The following is a 15,793-nucleotide window of genomic DNA, read 5'->3' as shown; positions in this document are numbered from 1 at the left end:
ACTTACCTTTTCCATCCCCTCAGCTCCCTGATTGTCTCATAGGGCCAAATTCAGCACTCATACCAAAACTGAATCTGATTCTTGACTTCTCATTGATGTGCTGATGCATTGTGCCATTTCAGAGTGCCAGGCAGAGATCATAAGTGTTACTGTATTTTTATTAGACTTCAACAGTCTGTTCAGTGCTGTGCAGAACATACTGAAACATGGTCCTTCCCCTAAGGAGTTTGTAATTTGAAATAAACAAACCATACTGTTAAGACAAAAACAGCATTATTAAGGCTATTGTTAAAGGACTGCAATTGATTTTTTTTTAAGTTAAAAAATGTCCTTTCTTAGAGGACTTAAGGATCCTGTTTGACTCCACCCATAAGGGTAAGATTCAGTGTTTTCGGCCATTGATATAGAATGTTTTCATGAGGTTTGCAGTCATAATGTTACAATGCTGGATTTAATTTTTTGTAGATGCCTAGAATCTGAGGATAGCAGTGTGAATGTAAGTTTTTAGGTCTAAACTATTTGCTAATGTCCCTTTCAATCTCCAAGGTAAGTAAGATATAACTATCATATAGTAAACAATGTGACTGCATAAAAACAAGTTGTTTCCTTCTTGAACAAAAAAAAAAAAACAGTGCGGAGGTGGGAGGAGAGGTTTGGCTCAAAAGCTCAAGTGCATTGAAATTCAAAGTGCTGATTCTGGGAAATCGTTCTCTAACCTAGAAAGTAATTTGCTGTATGGTGCTTTTTTTACTCATAGGTCTTTTAAGTTGGTACTATTATGTGACCATGCCCATGCCAGCATCTACCTTTACTATTGCTATTGGGTGTTGGACAGAAGTTAAACAGGAATCCCACATAGCTGACATCCGGACAACTAACGAGTTTTCTTCTGTGTTTTCAAGGGCCGATCTCAGGTTGGTGATTAGGATATTATAAAAAATAAACATTTGAGTGAACATTCCATTTATTCTGTGAACCATGAAAGTGAATCGTCTTTGCAGAGGGACCACAGCAGAACATGTCTAATCAGAGCAGAAAGAAATCTTAAGGAAGTAAATCCAGGGGCAAAGGATTGGCAAGGGTGTGTGGCTTATGTAGAAAAAATTAGGCTAATGGAACATGACAATTACTTTCTACCTGTGTTCAGCCTAGTTAACAGAATTTTTAAACTCTGCACTTTATCTTCTCATCTATAACCATCTGCTTTTCAAAATCCTTAAATCCTTTCTGTTTTTATTCAATTAGGAACTGAATAAAAAGTTTCTTGCCTGTTAGATTGCTTTGTAGGTCACTTAAGCTGTTTTGGTTCCAATTACTTCTGTTTCCATATGGATTGTGAATTAACTTAAATACAGTTAATCAGACTCTGCATATTGAGGATAAAATGATGATTTCGTAAGGGGCTCTTCGGTTAAGCATTCCTGCTGAGTCAGTGCTCTGTTAATTCTAATAGCACTTCCTAGTGAAACTTGAGAGATGGAACCTTTCTCTTTTTTTTGCAAAAGTGAGATATGAAAGATACAGTTTGAAACTTTGAAATTTTATGCATTTAGATAAGTTTTAGGAATCATTGCATGTTTACCTATTTGTAATATGATATGTTGTATATTGCCTCTACAGAAATGCATATGCTGTAATTATATTACATTGTATATTCTGTTTTAACATATAATGCTTTAGGATCTGTAACTGTTGCTGATTTGCGGCAATAAGTATGTTATTAGTTGTTGTGACAAAGAAAAACATTTAGTTATTCAGGTACCTTTAGATATTATGATTTTTTTGTTGGTTTGTTTTTCCTTTTTGATCCAGGGATTTCATAGCATTAAAGACAGCCCAGTGTGACAGGTAAACATTACTATCACCATTTTACAGATGGGTAGTCTGAGGCACAGAGAATTTGTTATGTGCCCAAGGTCACATAATTAGTGGTAAGGGAAGGAATAGATCAGAGGACTCTGGATGCTTTAAGGACGCCATGAAGATTTTCTTCTCAGTAAAGAGTTTTGTGTGCAATAATGTGCAAGAGCAAGTTTTTTCCATTTATAGTTTGATTTTTTTTTAACTCTTCCCCCATGGGAATTCAGTGTTTGTTCTGTCAGTTGGAGGCTAAATCACAGCAATTGAGAAACAAGCAAACTGTATATGAGTGCTAGAGAAGTTTCTTCACTAATGAAAAATCTTCAGGGGCCTCTGTTTTATCTTCTTTATAAAAGTAAGCTTCTCTGAGAATGTTCAGTTCTGGGCGCCACATTTCAGGAAGGATGTGGACAAATTGGAGAGAGTCCAGAGAAGAGCGACAAAACTGATTATAGGTCTAGAAAACATGACTTATGAGGAAGATTGAAAAAATTGGATTTGTTTAGTCTGAAAAAGAGAAGATAGAGAGGGGACATGATAACAGTTTTCAAGTATGTAAAAGTTTGTTACAGGAAGGAGGAGGAAGATTTGTTTTTCTTAACCTCTGAGGATCAGAGAAGAAGCAATGGGCATAAATTGCAGCAAGGGAGATTTAGGTTGGACATTAGTAAAAACTTCTTAACTGTCAGGGTGGTTAAGCACTGGAATAAATTGCCTAAGGAGGTTGAAGATTTTTAAGAGCAGGTTAGACAAACACTTGTCAGGAATGGTCTAGATCAGGGGTTGGCAACCTTTCAGAAGTGGTGTGCCGAGTCTTCATTTATTCACTCAAATTTAAGGTTTCGTGTGCCAGTAATACATTTTAATGTTTTTAGAAGGTCTCTTTCTATGTCTATAAATATAACTAAACTATTGTTGTGTGTAAAGTAAATAAGTTTTTTAAAATGTTTAAGACACTTATTTAAAATTAAATTTAAATGCAGATCTCTCCAGACTGGTGGCCAGGACCCGAGCAGTGTGAGTGCCACTGAAAATCAGCTCATGTGCCGCCTTGGGCACGTGTGCTATAGGTTGCCTACCCCTGGTCTAGATAATACTTAGTCCTTCCGCAAGTGCAGGGGACTAGACTAGATGACCCCTCAAGGTCCCTTCCAGTTCTATGATTCTATGAATGTTCTGTGTACCTCCAAACAGTGTCTCATTCCTCTCATGGTACATTTGACATTGCTGAGAATAATATTAGATGTGTTTATCCTCTGTCTCCACTGCTCCACCAGTACCCCCCCCACCTCACCACCCTTGATATGCTGTCTGCTTTTCTCACAGCTATCTTCTTGCCACTCTGTCCTCCTTGAACTAGCTCACAGTGTAACTATCCCTCTTTGCACTCGGTTTCCTCCTAGAATCCCCACTTTTACTGTGACACAAAAAACTAACTAGCTAGTTATGGGGCATTTAGGGGTAGTCTATATATCTTATTAAAAATAAATCCAGTTACATTATTAAAACGTATATTATAGGGATGTAGCCAACCACCTCCTGACTTGCATGTTGTATACCTTTTCCCTACCGTCTGTATCGCTTGTCTTTTTTGTGTTTGTACAGCACCTAGCACATAGTGGGAGCTATCAGACACAAATAATAATTATGATAATGCTGTCCCTATATGTAATGGAACATCAGCTGGCTATTTAGCCGATTACACTGGTTCTCAATAAAAAAGGGGAAAAGAGGCATAAATATGACTCCTGTTATTTACAAGCAACTTTATAATCTACTTCCTTCTCATCCAAGTCATTAGCCCCCTCTGGAGATATTAATTTGCTGCTTCTTGATGTGAAAACTAAACTGTTCATAACTTTTCTTTCCACTCCACCATTTCAAAAATCTTTATAAAGTTTGATAGAAAAAATATTAAAGTGATGTTATTTTAAGGTATTTTGTTTGTAGGTGTCATAAAGTGAGTATCTCAAAAATAACTGGCTACAAGTGTAAGTTCCAGTTCAGATACCTGCACTTGAAGGAGTTGTATGTATGTATTTATTATTTGCTTTGCAAATGATAGAAAGACATAAGGGGGAGGGATAGGTCAGTGGTTTGACCATTGGCCTGCTAAAGCCAGAGCTGTGAGTTTCACCTTGAAGGGGCCACTTAGGGGTCTGGGGCAAAATCAGTGCTTGGTCCTACTAGTGAAGGCAGGGAGCTAGGCTTAATGACCTTTCAGGGTACCTTCCAGTTTTATGAGATAGGTCTATCTCCATATTTAAGTAGATTTAGATTTAAGAGAATGTCATTCTGTATCCTCCTTTGAAAAATGTTATATAACTTTGCTTGCACTGATTAATATGTATTGCATTCTGCGCTAGAGATGTCTCTATTTCAGTGGTGGGTGAGGTTTCTTTCTGTAGATAATCTTTGAAATAGTTTAAGGTCCATTTCTTTCAGGTAAAAGGCCTTATGTAAAGGTAAGGTGGTGTTATTTCATTGTTATTAACTCAGCTAGCTACATGCCATCAATTCAGCAAAAGTAATCATAGCCTACAGAAAAGTACTAGTTTGGAGCCTGATCCTGCAAATACTACTGGTTCTAGTGCTTACAATAAATCACCCCCCAAAGCTGCAACTTGGAACCAAAGAGAGGGTTTGTGTTGTACAGAATAGGAATTATCAGGTAAAAAAAAAATAAAGTTGATTTCCCTTTGATGTGAATTCCTCTTAAAAATGTCTGACTTGGTGTTTAGGAAATGTAGTTTTTCTCCCTAATCCTACCTTTGAGGGAACGCACCCTTCAGAGGTAACGCAGGTGTAGACTTGGTCATGATATGATTCCTTCAAATGTTTGCAGTGCTATGACTGAATTGAAATCTGCTATTTTGTGTAATAGGAACAATTTTTTACAGTTTGTCCTGAAGAATTTTTAATTTTAAAAATTTAACTTTGACTTTAATGTAAATCATATCTCTGTTTTCTTTGACAAAAATAAACCCTGTCTTTGTAACTTGGTTAAATATTTAAGTGTTTCACAAATATTTAACTTAGGAACACTCTGAATCTTGCCTTCAGTTTGAGCTGTATCGTTTTTTTCTTGTCCATTTAGTTTTTTCTGTATTTATTTTTTCTAAAATGCAAACAGACACAAACATACACATAGTTTTGTCTTGAATAGTGACTGTATTTTGAACGCGTGTTCTTTTGATGTCTGCCTGTCAGTAAAACAAGATGTTACCACTTTCATTTATTTTAGATTGGAGTGGCCAAATCAGTTCTACCCAAGCATATCAATAATAATTTAGCCTTCGCATTGACATGAACAGTGTGAGAATACAAAGGAGCCAACTTTGCATGAGACCCATTTGTAGCTTTATCTCCTTGATATCTGCAGAAGTTCCTCACCTCCTGCACACACATTTAACTACACGTATTTGTAATATCAAACTAAACCATTGTATTTTGTGGTGTCCTCAGGTTGATCGAAGGGAGCTGTGGTCATGGGGCGTATCCTTGCCGTTTCCAGAATCCTGCTGCCAGTTCTCAGCTAGTCATTCCTCATCGAGTCTTTGCTCCATGGTGCCTTAAAGATCGCTGTGCAGAGATCCTTCTTGAGCTGATTCCTCGGTGCCTCTTGGCTGCTCATGGTACACTTGGAACCCACCCCTTTTCCAGGCTTGATGTGTTGATAGTCCCTTCCAACTTTTCCAGTCTGGGAATGGCCAGGTATGGAAACTTCTCTAATATAATTATTTTGTTTTTTCTGTGTATAACTTTCTTATTTTGCTGCATCATTTCACTCTTGTATACTGCACCTTGGTCTTTCTACCAATCAGACAGGATAAGTTGGGGTATATCTGTGCAGCCCTTGGAACAGTCAGTGCCTTGAGGTTCCCTAGCCTTCACAGCCCAGGCTCCAGCCCAAGCTACAAGTTCAAAACACTGTCTAGACAGCAATTTTTAAAGCTCTAGAGTCTGTCAGCCCAGCCTAGGGGGATTCGCTTCTGTGGGCTGTGTAGACATACCCTTCATGGCCTCATCTTCATTGTCATCTGTGCTGTTCCTCAGATGACATGGGCAAAGTACTCACCCTTAGTTGTGAACCAGCTGCTCCCCTTTTAGACATTGAAGGATACTCCTCTGGTGTGGTCAGTTTGTAATGGTTTGAAAATTGAAAGCTTCCTTGTATATTTTGTAGGCTATTGATAACAAGCCTTTATTTGTTCTTGCTTGCACTGGTGGAGTTAGTGTAAATAGCAGCAGCTCGACTCCTTTTATCTAGTAGCTAACAATGCCAGCTTCCCATCAGTACTAGCTTGCTGCACTATTCTCACTGAACTGATGTTATAGATATAATTTTGCTTCATGTGGTGACAGTTTATTTGCATCTCTTGTTATGATCTTCCTCTTTAATAAGGCATGGGAAGGGAAATATAAGCTCACTGAGCATTTGCCTCTGAGTTTTTCCCCATTATCCAAATTAAAGTTCATTTCTGTCCTTTGATGCTTCTGTTATTTTAGGTGTTTTCTTCTGGTAATGTTTCCCCCATTATTTCTCAGCAAAACAAGGGCATATTAGAAAACTGGCTCATAAGCTTTATGTGGTTTGCGTTTATCTGGCTAAAACTATGAATCCTGAAAACAGAATAAGGGCAAACGGTGAAAACAGATATAAGCTAGTATTCATAGAGTTCATGGATATTTAACAAATAATTATTTTGATTATATCTACAATATAATTTCAAATGATGTAACTATATGAAGTGTTTAGCTGTAGAACAAACAAGGGAATACCCAGCAATTCAAATATGTCTTTTACCTTTACGTTTTCTAAAGTCTGCTTAAATCAGTAAAGACGCAATATTTGCAAACAGCAGAAGAGCAAATGGTGCTGCTATTTTTATAGTGACAACTGTCTCTTAGATGCTTTTAGACCAATATAAAGACAAAGCACGTAAGGACAGATATAAAAGGGCGCGACCTGGAGCAGCAGCTATCCAGGTTACTGTAATGCTCCAGCAATCTCCACCAGCCAGTGAGACCCATAGGGGCTGTTGTTGGCCAGGTGTCAGGTGTGAGTTAGAACAGCTCTCAACCAGTCTCCGGACAGCCTCAGAAGATTCTGCTCCTCAAGTTCATCTCCCTACCCCATATAGGTTTTTAATTTTTATTTCATTTTTTAATTTACGGTAGGAAAGCTTAGTTAAGTAGTGAATCTTGCATTTTGTTCTGTATTTTGCTGAATGAATATCTTATTTATATTTATAGTTCATGTGTGAAAAAGGAAGACAATGTTTGTTTAATTTTGACCTCACTGTCTAGGGGAAGAGAGGAGAGGGAAATTTAGCTTGCATGTAATATTATATAGCTCATGGTATAGATTTGCTCTCTGTTTTATAAACATATTTTTAAAAAATGGAAAGTAAAGTTTAAGAATTAAATTATTCCTATATGTTCTGTCAAATAAATGTCATCTCTTTGGAGGCGTGGTTTTATTGAACTTGTTACTGATTATTTACTTTGATAGCCCTGGTGTGTCCTGTTGTCCGTTGTGGGGTGCCTGCTAGAAAATAATTCTTGACATCTGGTGGATAGTGCCACATATTTGACTCAGATTCAGGAGTGATGATATTACATTTACTACTTAGACCAGGATGGGCAACTTTAAGGTAGTAGAGGGCTGCGAAGTCCACTGAAACTTCTTTGGCAGTCCGGGGGTATGACACTCAGGGGATGAGGCCTTGAGAGATTTGGAGAGTGAGCCTGTTCTGCATGTACCCCACAGCGGCGTCTCCTGTCTCGTGGAACTGGGCCCAGCTCCCCTCTTCAGCCCATTGGCTCTCACTACAGTATCAAATAAAATGATCTGGGGGGCCAGATGTGGCCTTGGGGCTGCCAGTTGCCCATCCCTGCCTTAGACCATATAAAGCTAAAAGAGTCGGTAGGTGTTGCTCTTGGTTTCCAAAAGATGGTATTTGCAGCTTGCAATACGGTGATGTTGGATCATCACTATATCTATAGATGAGACTACTGTCCTGCTTAGCTGTATGACAAGAGCAATGATCATTGGTACTGTAGGGCAGTAGTTTTCAACCTGTGGATCCACCCTTTGGGTCTACAGACTACATCGAAGGGATCTGCGAAAGGTGACTATGAAAATTAAGTTTCAGATCTCAGAAAAGACATTCTATTTTTCTGATCAATCTAAAGTATGTGAATACTCCCACCTACAGGTCAAAACCCAGAAGTGGTGGTGTTACCATAGAAGCCCACAGTTAGTACTCTTTCTCATGCTGCGTCAAATGCCGTACCAAACGTGTGGAATATTTATAGTTGAATACTGTTTAGTCAGTTTTCAGACTTGTATGGTAGGGGTCTGCGGACCACAGGTTGAATTTCCAAAGGGGTCCACACCTCCATTCAACATTTTTTAGGGATCCGCAAATGAAAAAAGGCTGAAAACCACTGCTGGAGGGGAAAGGATGCACTATATAAAATGAAGGACGGAAAGGAGAGAGGGGTATTCCAAAAGGAAGGAACGCTATAGATGAAAGCCATATGATGTTCTTGTGGTCCTGATAATATCCTTGGGGAAGTCAGAGCCTCCAATACCATATATCCCTTCCGTAGGGAAAAGATGCCATTGGGCTAGTCTGTTGCAAAACCATCTGTGCTTATTTGGGTTATGTTTTGTGTATTCAAAATATAGCTGTAATCGTTCCCTCTTTGTGAGGGAGATGAGAAAATTTGTGCTAATAAGCTCTTATGCTTATTCTGTCTAATGGTTGTCAACGCCAAGTGATCCATAACCCTGATACAAGTAAATGATGAAAGAAAGGCCATGTGCATTTCTTGACACTTTTCATTCAAGGGTTTGTGAAGCAAAGGACATTAATATTTTTTTAAAGAAATAGTTTTCAGTTATTTAAATTCCAGGCTATATTTGCACAGCAAAAGAAATGATAAAGGGGCCCATAATAGATTGCTTGTTCTTGTTCTGTGTGATTGTGAAAACCGAGGCCTCTGTACAGTGCAAGTTGCTTTAATGGTTAATTTCTGCCCATTGCAATCATAATTACCTAAATAACTTCAGTTTAGGAGTAAAATAAGTGCAAAACCATACTCAGAACATCATAACAAGTTTGACCATTATCTTGAATTAGAAAGGATGCTTGTACTATTAATTTTTTATCTTCTAGCAAATCTGTAGTAGTGTAAACATGACATAGCTTGCCAGCACAAAGAAACTGTTGTTTTGAGAATTCTAACTGTACTCCTGTCTGCCAGGGAAGGAAGCAGTCATAAATTTCAGTCATTATCTTAAGTATCTGGGTTTTACAGCATTTGGCATTTTTCTTTGTCTGTTCCTCATTAGCTTATAGTTACTGGGGTTTTCTACCCAAAGTACTTTATTTTACTTGAGGGGGATGTTACCCTACATTCCAGAATGGTATGAAATTATAACGATTCTTGCACAGAATGACTTAATTTGGAGCCTTACATTGTTCTCTTCTGGCAGCCATGGTGCAAATTCAGAAGTATTTTCCATAAAGACCTGCTGATGCCTTATGGGAAAAATTCCAGCTGAAAGACCATTTATTTTGCTCATATTTTCTGTTCATGTCTTACCATATTTTTAACTTACTATGGAGTTTTGTGTGGAAACAGGGTTTTGATTGCTTAGAATAATATTCACAATAAGTAATTCAGTGGCATTTTTCCTGATTTTTATACCAGTATGAGAGGTGAATCTGGCCCGGATTCCCTCATTAGTAACATCATGTTAATCCCTGTGGAAAAAATTGTGACAAACAAAGATTTGCTTGCCAGATCTTTATAGGTATTTATAGGTATTTAAAAGCTTAAAAATGATTTCAGTGGGAGCTATGCTCTTTTAAAAATCCCACTAGGTGTCCATCTGCATCTTTAGCAGCCATGTCTGTAGATTCAGCTGCATTTTTCTGAAAGAATTGCTGATACCTGTTAGGAAGTTGAAGTACCATTCATTCTGCTTAAAGACTATTCTGCGTAAGGGTATGTCTACACTATGCGCCGGATCAGATCTCATCTAGATGCGATATATCGATCCCCGAATGCACTCCCATCGACTCCGGAACTCCACCAGAGCGAGCAGATTAAATACGACAGGGATTAAATATGACCCTTCATTTGAGTAATGACTCTTCTATTAAGTATTTTGGAGGTTTCTGTAAGTCCTGCACATTCCTTTGCAATATAGCAGAGCCAGCTCCAAATAATATGTCTAAAAGACCTAGATCTGGTGAGAAGGCTCTCTGGACTTGCTTGATGTCTGAGGCAGAAAGATGATCACTAGATTTCGGGCATTTGAGGAATTTGGTATGTATTTAAAGCATTCATTTTTTCCCTAGAGGAATTGGTCAGTCTGGAGCTCTTGACACTCAGAGCTGCCCATTATCTACACAGGGAGCTTTTAATTCTTTAGGGTTGTCTCCCAGCCACAAGAAACTTAACTCATGATCTTTCCCTTCTCTCACCTTTTCTATCTGAACCCATTTCTGAAAGTGTCATCATTCCAGGAATTTGGATCCAGTTTTCAGTGTATATGATTTAGTGCTCTTTTAAATGAAGCTAATATTTGGCTAATTATGGGGTTAAAGCATATTATAAACACCCTTATGTATTAATTCACTTTTGTTCTCCAGCTCCATGGTCTCTTCACTCTTGGGTATGCCAAGATAACAAAATGATCCAACAACTGTCTACAATGAAGCCACAGCAATGATGATAATAATTCAAAATGTATGTCTACATCCACAGGTGCCGGCTTCCTCCGGGCTCCTAGGGTGCTCAACCTCCCAGCTCTGTCCCAGGCCCCGCCCCCACCTGACCCCTTTCACCAACCCCCCACCCCCGCCCCACCTCTTCCCACCCCCACTCCACCCTTGCCCCGCCCTTTCTCTCAAGTCCCCATCTCTGGTCCACCTTGCCCTGCCTCTTCCCACCCAGCCTGGCACTCTCCTCTAGTGCGCCCCATCCCTGCTCCTCTCTATACCCCCCAGTGCCTGCTGCATGCCACAGAACAGCTGATTGTGGTGGGCAAGAGGTGCTGGGAGGGAGGGAGGGATGATCGATGGGGCCACCGGTGAGTGAGAGGCATTGGGGGGAGGGAAAGCAGCTTAGGCTGCTGGTGGGTGCTAAGCACCGGCTAATTTTTTTCTGTGAGTGCTCCAGCCCTGGAGCACCCACAGAGTCAATGCCTGTGTCTACGTCCCATTTGTATATAAACTCAGTGGTACTTAGACACTGAGAATGTTGACCTGGAATGGAAGGGTGTGTTACCCAAACTTTTATCAAGCAAATTGCAACCACATTGTGTGCATTCAGCCACCATGAATTAATAAAATAGAACACCACCTAAGGACAGTTAATTTGAACAAGCAGGGCTTCTGGAGGCAAGGTCAAATGCTAGCTACAAGCTTGCAGCCTCTGCTAATTTAAATGAAAAAACATTCAGCAAATTAAGACTATAAATAAATAAAGACCTTGAGTTTTGGCCCCTTTAATATAAAAGCTTTTTATAACTAAAATTCTTTGAAATGTTTTGTTAATAAGTAGTTTATTACTTTTTTTTGAAGTAATGACCCAGTAGGGGTCACTATGAGCTGTTTGTTTTGTAAAAGTTAGTTATAAAAAGAGTAAATAATAAAATTTACTTTCAAGCCATTCTCTGAAGCTATCTTGAAAGACTTTTTTCTGACACCCCCTGAATTAAAACTGTTAAGTTACCACTGCTTTTGGTTCTGAAAACCCTGGGTAACAAGAACACTTTCTATCTCTGAGCTGGTGCTTGGAGTGAAATTTGATACCACGCAATCACTTTCTCCTCCCACTTGTCAGTTTGGGATCAAAACAGGATTTGGAGTACATCAGGCACAAGATATATCCTTACTAATATGCTGAGCTGGTTTGTTAGTCCATAAAGTTTTAACAGATGTCTCTTGAGCACAACCCCGAAATACGTTGGAGTATGCAGCAATCACCGTTTGGTGCAACTAAAACATTGTTTGCTTGTTGATAGTATAGGAGTGAAATTGTGATATTTGAATTTGATGGTAGGAGAGTATAGCGTTTGTTTTAAATTGAAGAAAAGAAAGATTAAAATATTCCAAACAGCATTTCAGGATTTTTTAAAAAGAATGATATACTAATTACTTACCTCTTATTAGCTCTTGTATAATTTCTTTTTAGGCTCTTGAAAATACAACTGATTTCCATATGGTAAACATTTTTTTCACTCGCAAATATGTTTTCCTGTGTTTTGAATGGCACTGAAATTAAAATAGCTATTTCTGTTTAAGAAACATTTCAAATTTTTTTATAAAATACTTTCCTAAATCGAATTTTAATTTTTGTTTTTGTTCCACCATCTTCAGTGACATTAATTATGGTATTTTTACTAGTGCAGAAAAGACAGGAGAGGAGGCACTTGGAAACTCCAATGACTTGAGCAGCAATCTCGTCATTATTAATTGTAATTAGGTTCTCCTGGAGAAGGCCTAATTGGACACAGGTGTATTGATTACCAAGCCAGACTGGGGCTAGTGAGTCAATGAGCCAATAAACCCATTAACAAGGAAGCTGTATAGAAGGGTATTGGATGGAGTGCTAAGGAGGGAAGAGAAGGAGAGAAAAAGAAAGAAGGCTAGGAGAGCATGACAAAAAGAGTTTTCTGAGTAGAGACATGTCCCTCCCCACCTCCCTTTTGGAGAAGGGTTTAGAAAGTTCAGATACAGTGTGTAAAGGTATAGAGACACTGCTCTGTATTGGTGGAGGGATTAAACAACTGTAAATAAAATACACTGGAGTGTTTATAAGCAAGAAGGTCTCAGAGCAGTGTGTATTTGTGGATGAGATGAGTGTGGCACATCGCCTTCTCACAGGGCCATATAAGTTGACAGTCACAAAATTAGCCTGAATTTTCAGATGGAACTAGTGATTTTTGGGTGTTTAAGTTCATGTGTTCCCTATGTGAGACATCTTAAGATCTGAATTTCTTGAATGTGCTGAGCACCTCCCTCTGAAATTCAGGCTACTTTAAGCTGTCCCATGTTAAACACCCAGAAATTGAGGTACCAAAAATCACTAGTCACTTCTGAAAATGTAGGCTGCTATATTTTTCCTTTAGAGTGGGACAGACCCAGGCAATTTTTTTATTAACTATATTTTATCTATATATAAAATGAGTTTACAAATGTTTGACTGTGTTCCCCATACATCCTTCTTACCATAAATGCAATTAATATAGCTGTGGTGTACTTTGTTCCTAACAAAGGATTGATTCTGCAAAGATTTAACTGTATAACTTGACTCATGTCAGATGTCCCTTTTACTTCCCAAAGACCGAACATATCTTCACAGTACTTGAAAAGAAGATTTCTAGGTAGTTATATCTAGTCCAGTGCAATCAGCAATCTATTATCTTGCATGGGTCCAAAACAGATAGCCACCATGACTTCAGCCTCATCCTGAATAATGCAAGATCTGTGGCCAATTAATGCATCATCCATGATTTTACTGCTGTTGAGTTGCCTGACCTGGGCTGCATCACACAGACACGTGATCGGGGTTAAGTTTGCAGTCCCAAACTGGATCACCTTGTTCCCTTGGATATTCCATTTGCCACAGATCCACACCCAGGAAGGACCTATCTGGATGTGGAATAACCATTCTGTTCTCTTCCAGACTCAAATGCGGGAAGAATTCACACCAAACAAAATATTTTGAGTGCATCCACTTTCACTCTGATCCCGAGACAAGACTAATTTGGGCACCTTGCTAATCTATTAGCTATCAGAAAACAAAGGATTATCACAAGAGTCGACAGAAGCAGTCTGACATGCTGATAAAGGTCAAGACTCATTGTCTTGGAGACGTCATATTGAGGCTGATGATGTTTCTGATGAAGTACCCCAAACTTCCTATCTTAATTCTTCTCTTCAGATTTCCTACAGGCAATCTCTGGACCCGCACACAATAGCTGTCCATGCCCTAGACTGAACCCTTGCACTGAAGATAGGAATAATAAATGGAACCAATACTGTACCCCAGTAGGACCTCTTCCTTTTCTATGCAGTAATAAGAACACTCTCCCTTGGAAGGGAAAAAGAACCATCCCCATGTTCTGTCCTGATAATTCTTGAACTCTGCTAAATTCCAAAACTTGTTTTCAGAGTAGAAGAATTGGTGAAGCACTTCAACCAATCCATGACTAGTCTTCTAGACATGCAAGTACCAAAGTGCTGGCTCCCATCCCAACACCCACACAGATTGCCATAGATCTCAGATGACCTACAGCAGAGAAAGTGGGAAGAAAATTTGAGCATTGTTATCAGAAAACGTATTCTGATGAAGACAGACTCAGACACAAAGAATTTCTACAAATGTATGCCTCTGCCTGAAGGAGGCAAAGAGTGCTTACTTCTCCTGTGCCATAGACTGAGAAAAGTCGTACCCCACTAAGTTGACTGTTACTTGTCACCTTATTATCTTCTAGGTATTTGCAAATTGATTTCTTAATTATTTGATCCAGTATCTTTTCGGGTACCAAAGTTAAGATGACTGTTCTGTAATTCCTCAGGTTGTCCTTATGTCCCTTTTTATAGATTGGCACTATATTTGCCCTTTTCCAGTCCTCTGGAATCTCTCCCATCTTCCATGACTTTAGCAATTATCTCTGAAATGTCTCAGATATCTCCTCCGTCAGCCCCTTGAGTATTCTAAGATGGATTTCATCAGGTTCTGGTGACTTGAAGACATCTATCTTGTCAACTTTCCCCCTATTTTGGCCCCTGATTCTACCTCATTTTCACTGGCATTCACTATGTTAGACATCTCACTGCTGATAATCTTTTCGGGGAAAACTATCATAGATATGATGAGTTTCACAATGAAGCTTGGACAAGTCACAAATGCTTAGATCGCTGTGACCAGGCCTATGTCCAATAGGATGGAATGTGATATTCTGACCAGGAAGATTTAAGAGGATATATATATATTTAACAATGTGTGGCCATTTTGACATCCAAGATCAGTAAGGATTCTAACAGGATCCCATGGCTGCAAAACAATTTAACAATCTGGCAGCTGAGGTTCTTCATAATGGGAGGAAGGGGCAGGGTGGTACAGAGATACAGTTCTTCAACATGCTTCCTTCTTTCGCCCATCACTACTTGTTTTTCCTTGGTTCAGCTTTGGCAGCTGCTCTTCATCCAGGTGTTGATTTTGGTTACACTTTAAAAATACTGGAATGTTTGATGTCAAGGATATGTAGGGTTGGGTTTTGTCTACATTTTGCTGGTACTTCAGCCTGTTGCAAATAGCTTGCCAAATATGAGAGAAGACTAATATTTATAGGATTTTGAAAGTGGAAGTGCAGTTGCCCATAATTGTTCTGCTCTATTTGGATCTCAAGTATCAGAGGGGTAGCCGTGTTAGTCTGGATCTGTGAAAGCAGCAGAGAATCCTGTGGCACCTTATAGACTAACAGAGGTTTTGGAGCGTGAGCTTTCGTGGGTGAATACCCACTTCGTCAGACGCAGGTTAGTGGAAATTTCCAGGGGCAAGGTATAAAATATATGCTAGCAAGGCACGCTAGAGATAACGAGGTTAGTTCAGTCAGGGAAGGGTGAGTGCCTGTTCTATGCAGTAGATGGTGTGAAAACGCAAGGAGGAAAACTGTTTCTGGGATCTAACCAGATCAGACCACACCATCACTGTTCATTCACCTGCACGTTCCACCAATGTAATATACGCATCATATGCCAGCAATGCCCCTCTGCTATGTACATCGGCCAAACGGACAGTCACTACGGAAAAGGATAAATGGACACAAATCAGATACAGGAATGGCATATACAAAAACCTGTAGGAGAGCACTTCAACCCCCTGGCCACACTATAGCAGA

At 39.2% G+C, this 15,793-nt stretch overlaps 1 protein-coding gene across 12 annotated transcripts in view; it reads left to right on the top strand.

The window, feature by feature from the left end:
• The window catches only part of AOPEP (aminopeptidase O (putative)), a 346,149-nt gene that overhangs the window by 71,094 nt on the left and 259,262 nt on the right, over positions 1 to 15,793 (top strand). For 11 of the 12 annotated variants that reach the window (XM_075067225.1, XM_075067228.1, XM_075067224.1 and 8 more), the window contains 2 exons: positions 758 to 914; positions 5,326 to 5,574. In XM_075067225.1, the coding sequence (XP_074923326.1) occupies positions 758 to 914; positions 5,326 to 5,574 (406 nt within the window). The remainder of the gene's footprint in view (positions 1 to 757; positions 915 to 5,325; positions 5,575 to 15,793) is intronic. The other variant, XM_075067229.1, reaches the window with a different exon arrangement.

The sequence above is a fragment of the Chelonoidis abingdonii genome, chromosome 6 (genome assembly GCF_003597395.2).
Source record: "Chelonoidis abingdonii isolate Lonesome George chromosome 6, CheloAbing_2.0, whole genome shotgun sequence".
NCBI classification, from domain to species: domain Eukaryota; kingdom Metazoa; phylum Chordata; order Testudines; family Testudinidae; genus Chelonoidis; species Chelonoidis abingdonii.
This window is presented reverse-complemented; position numbering and strand designations above follow the sequence as displayed.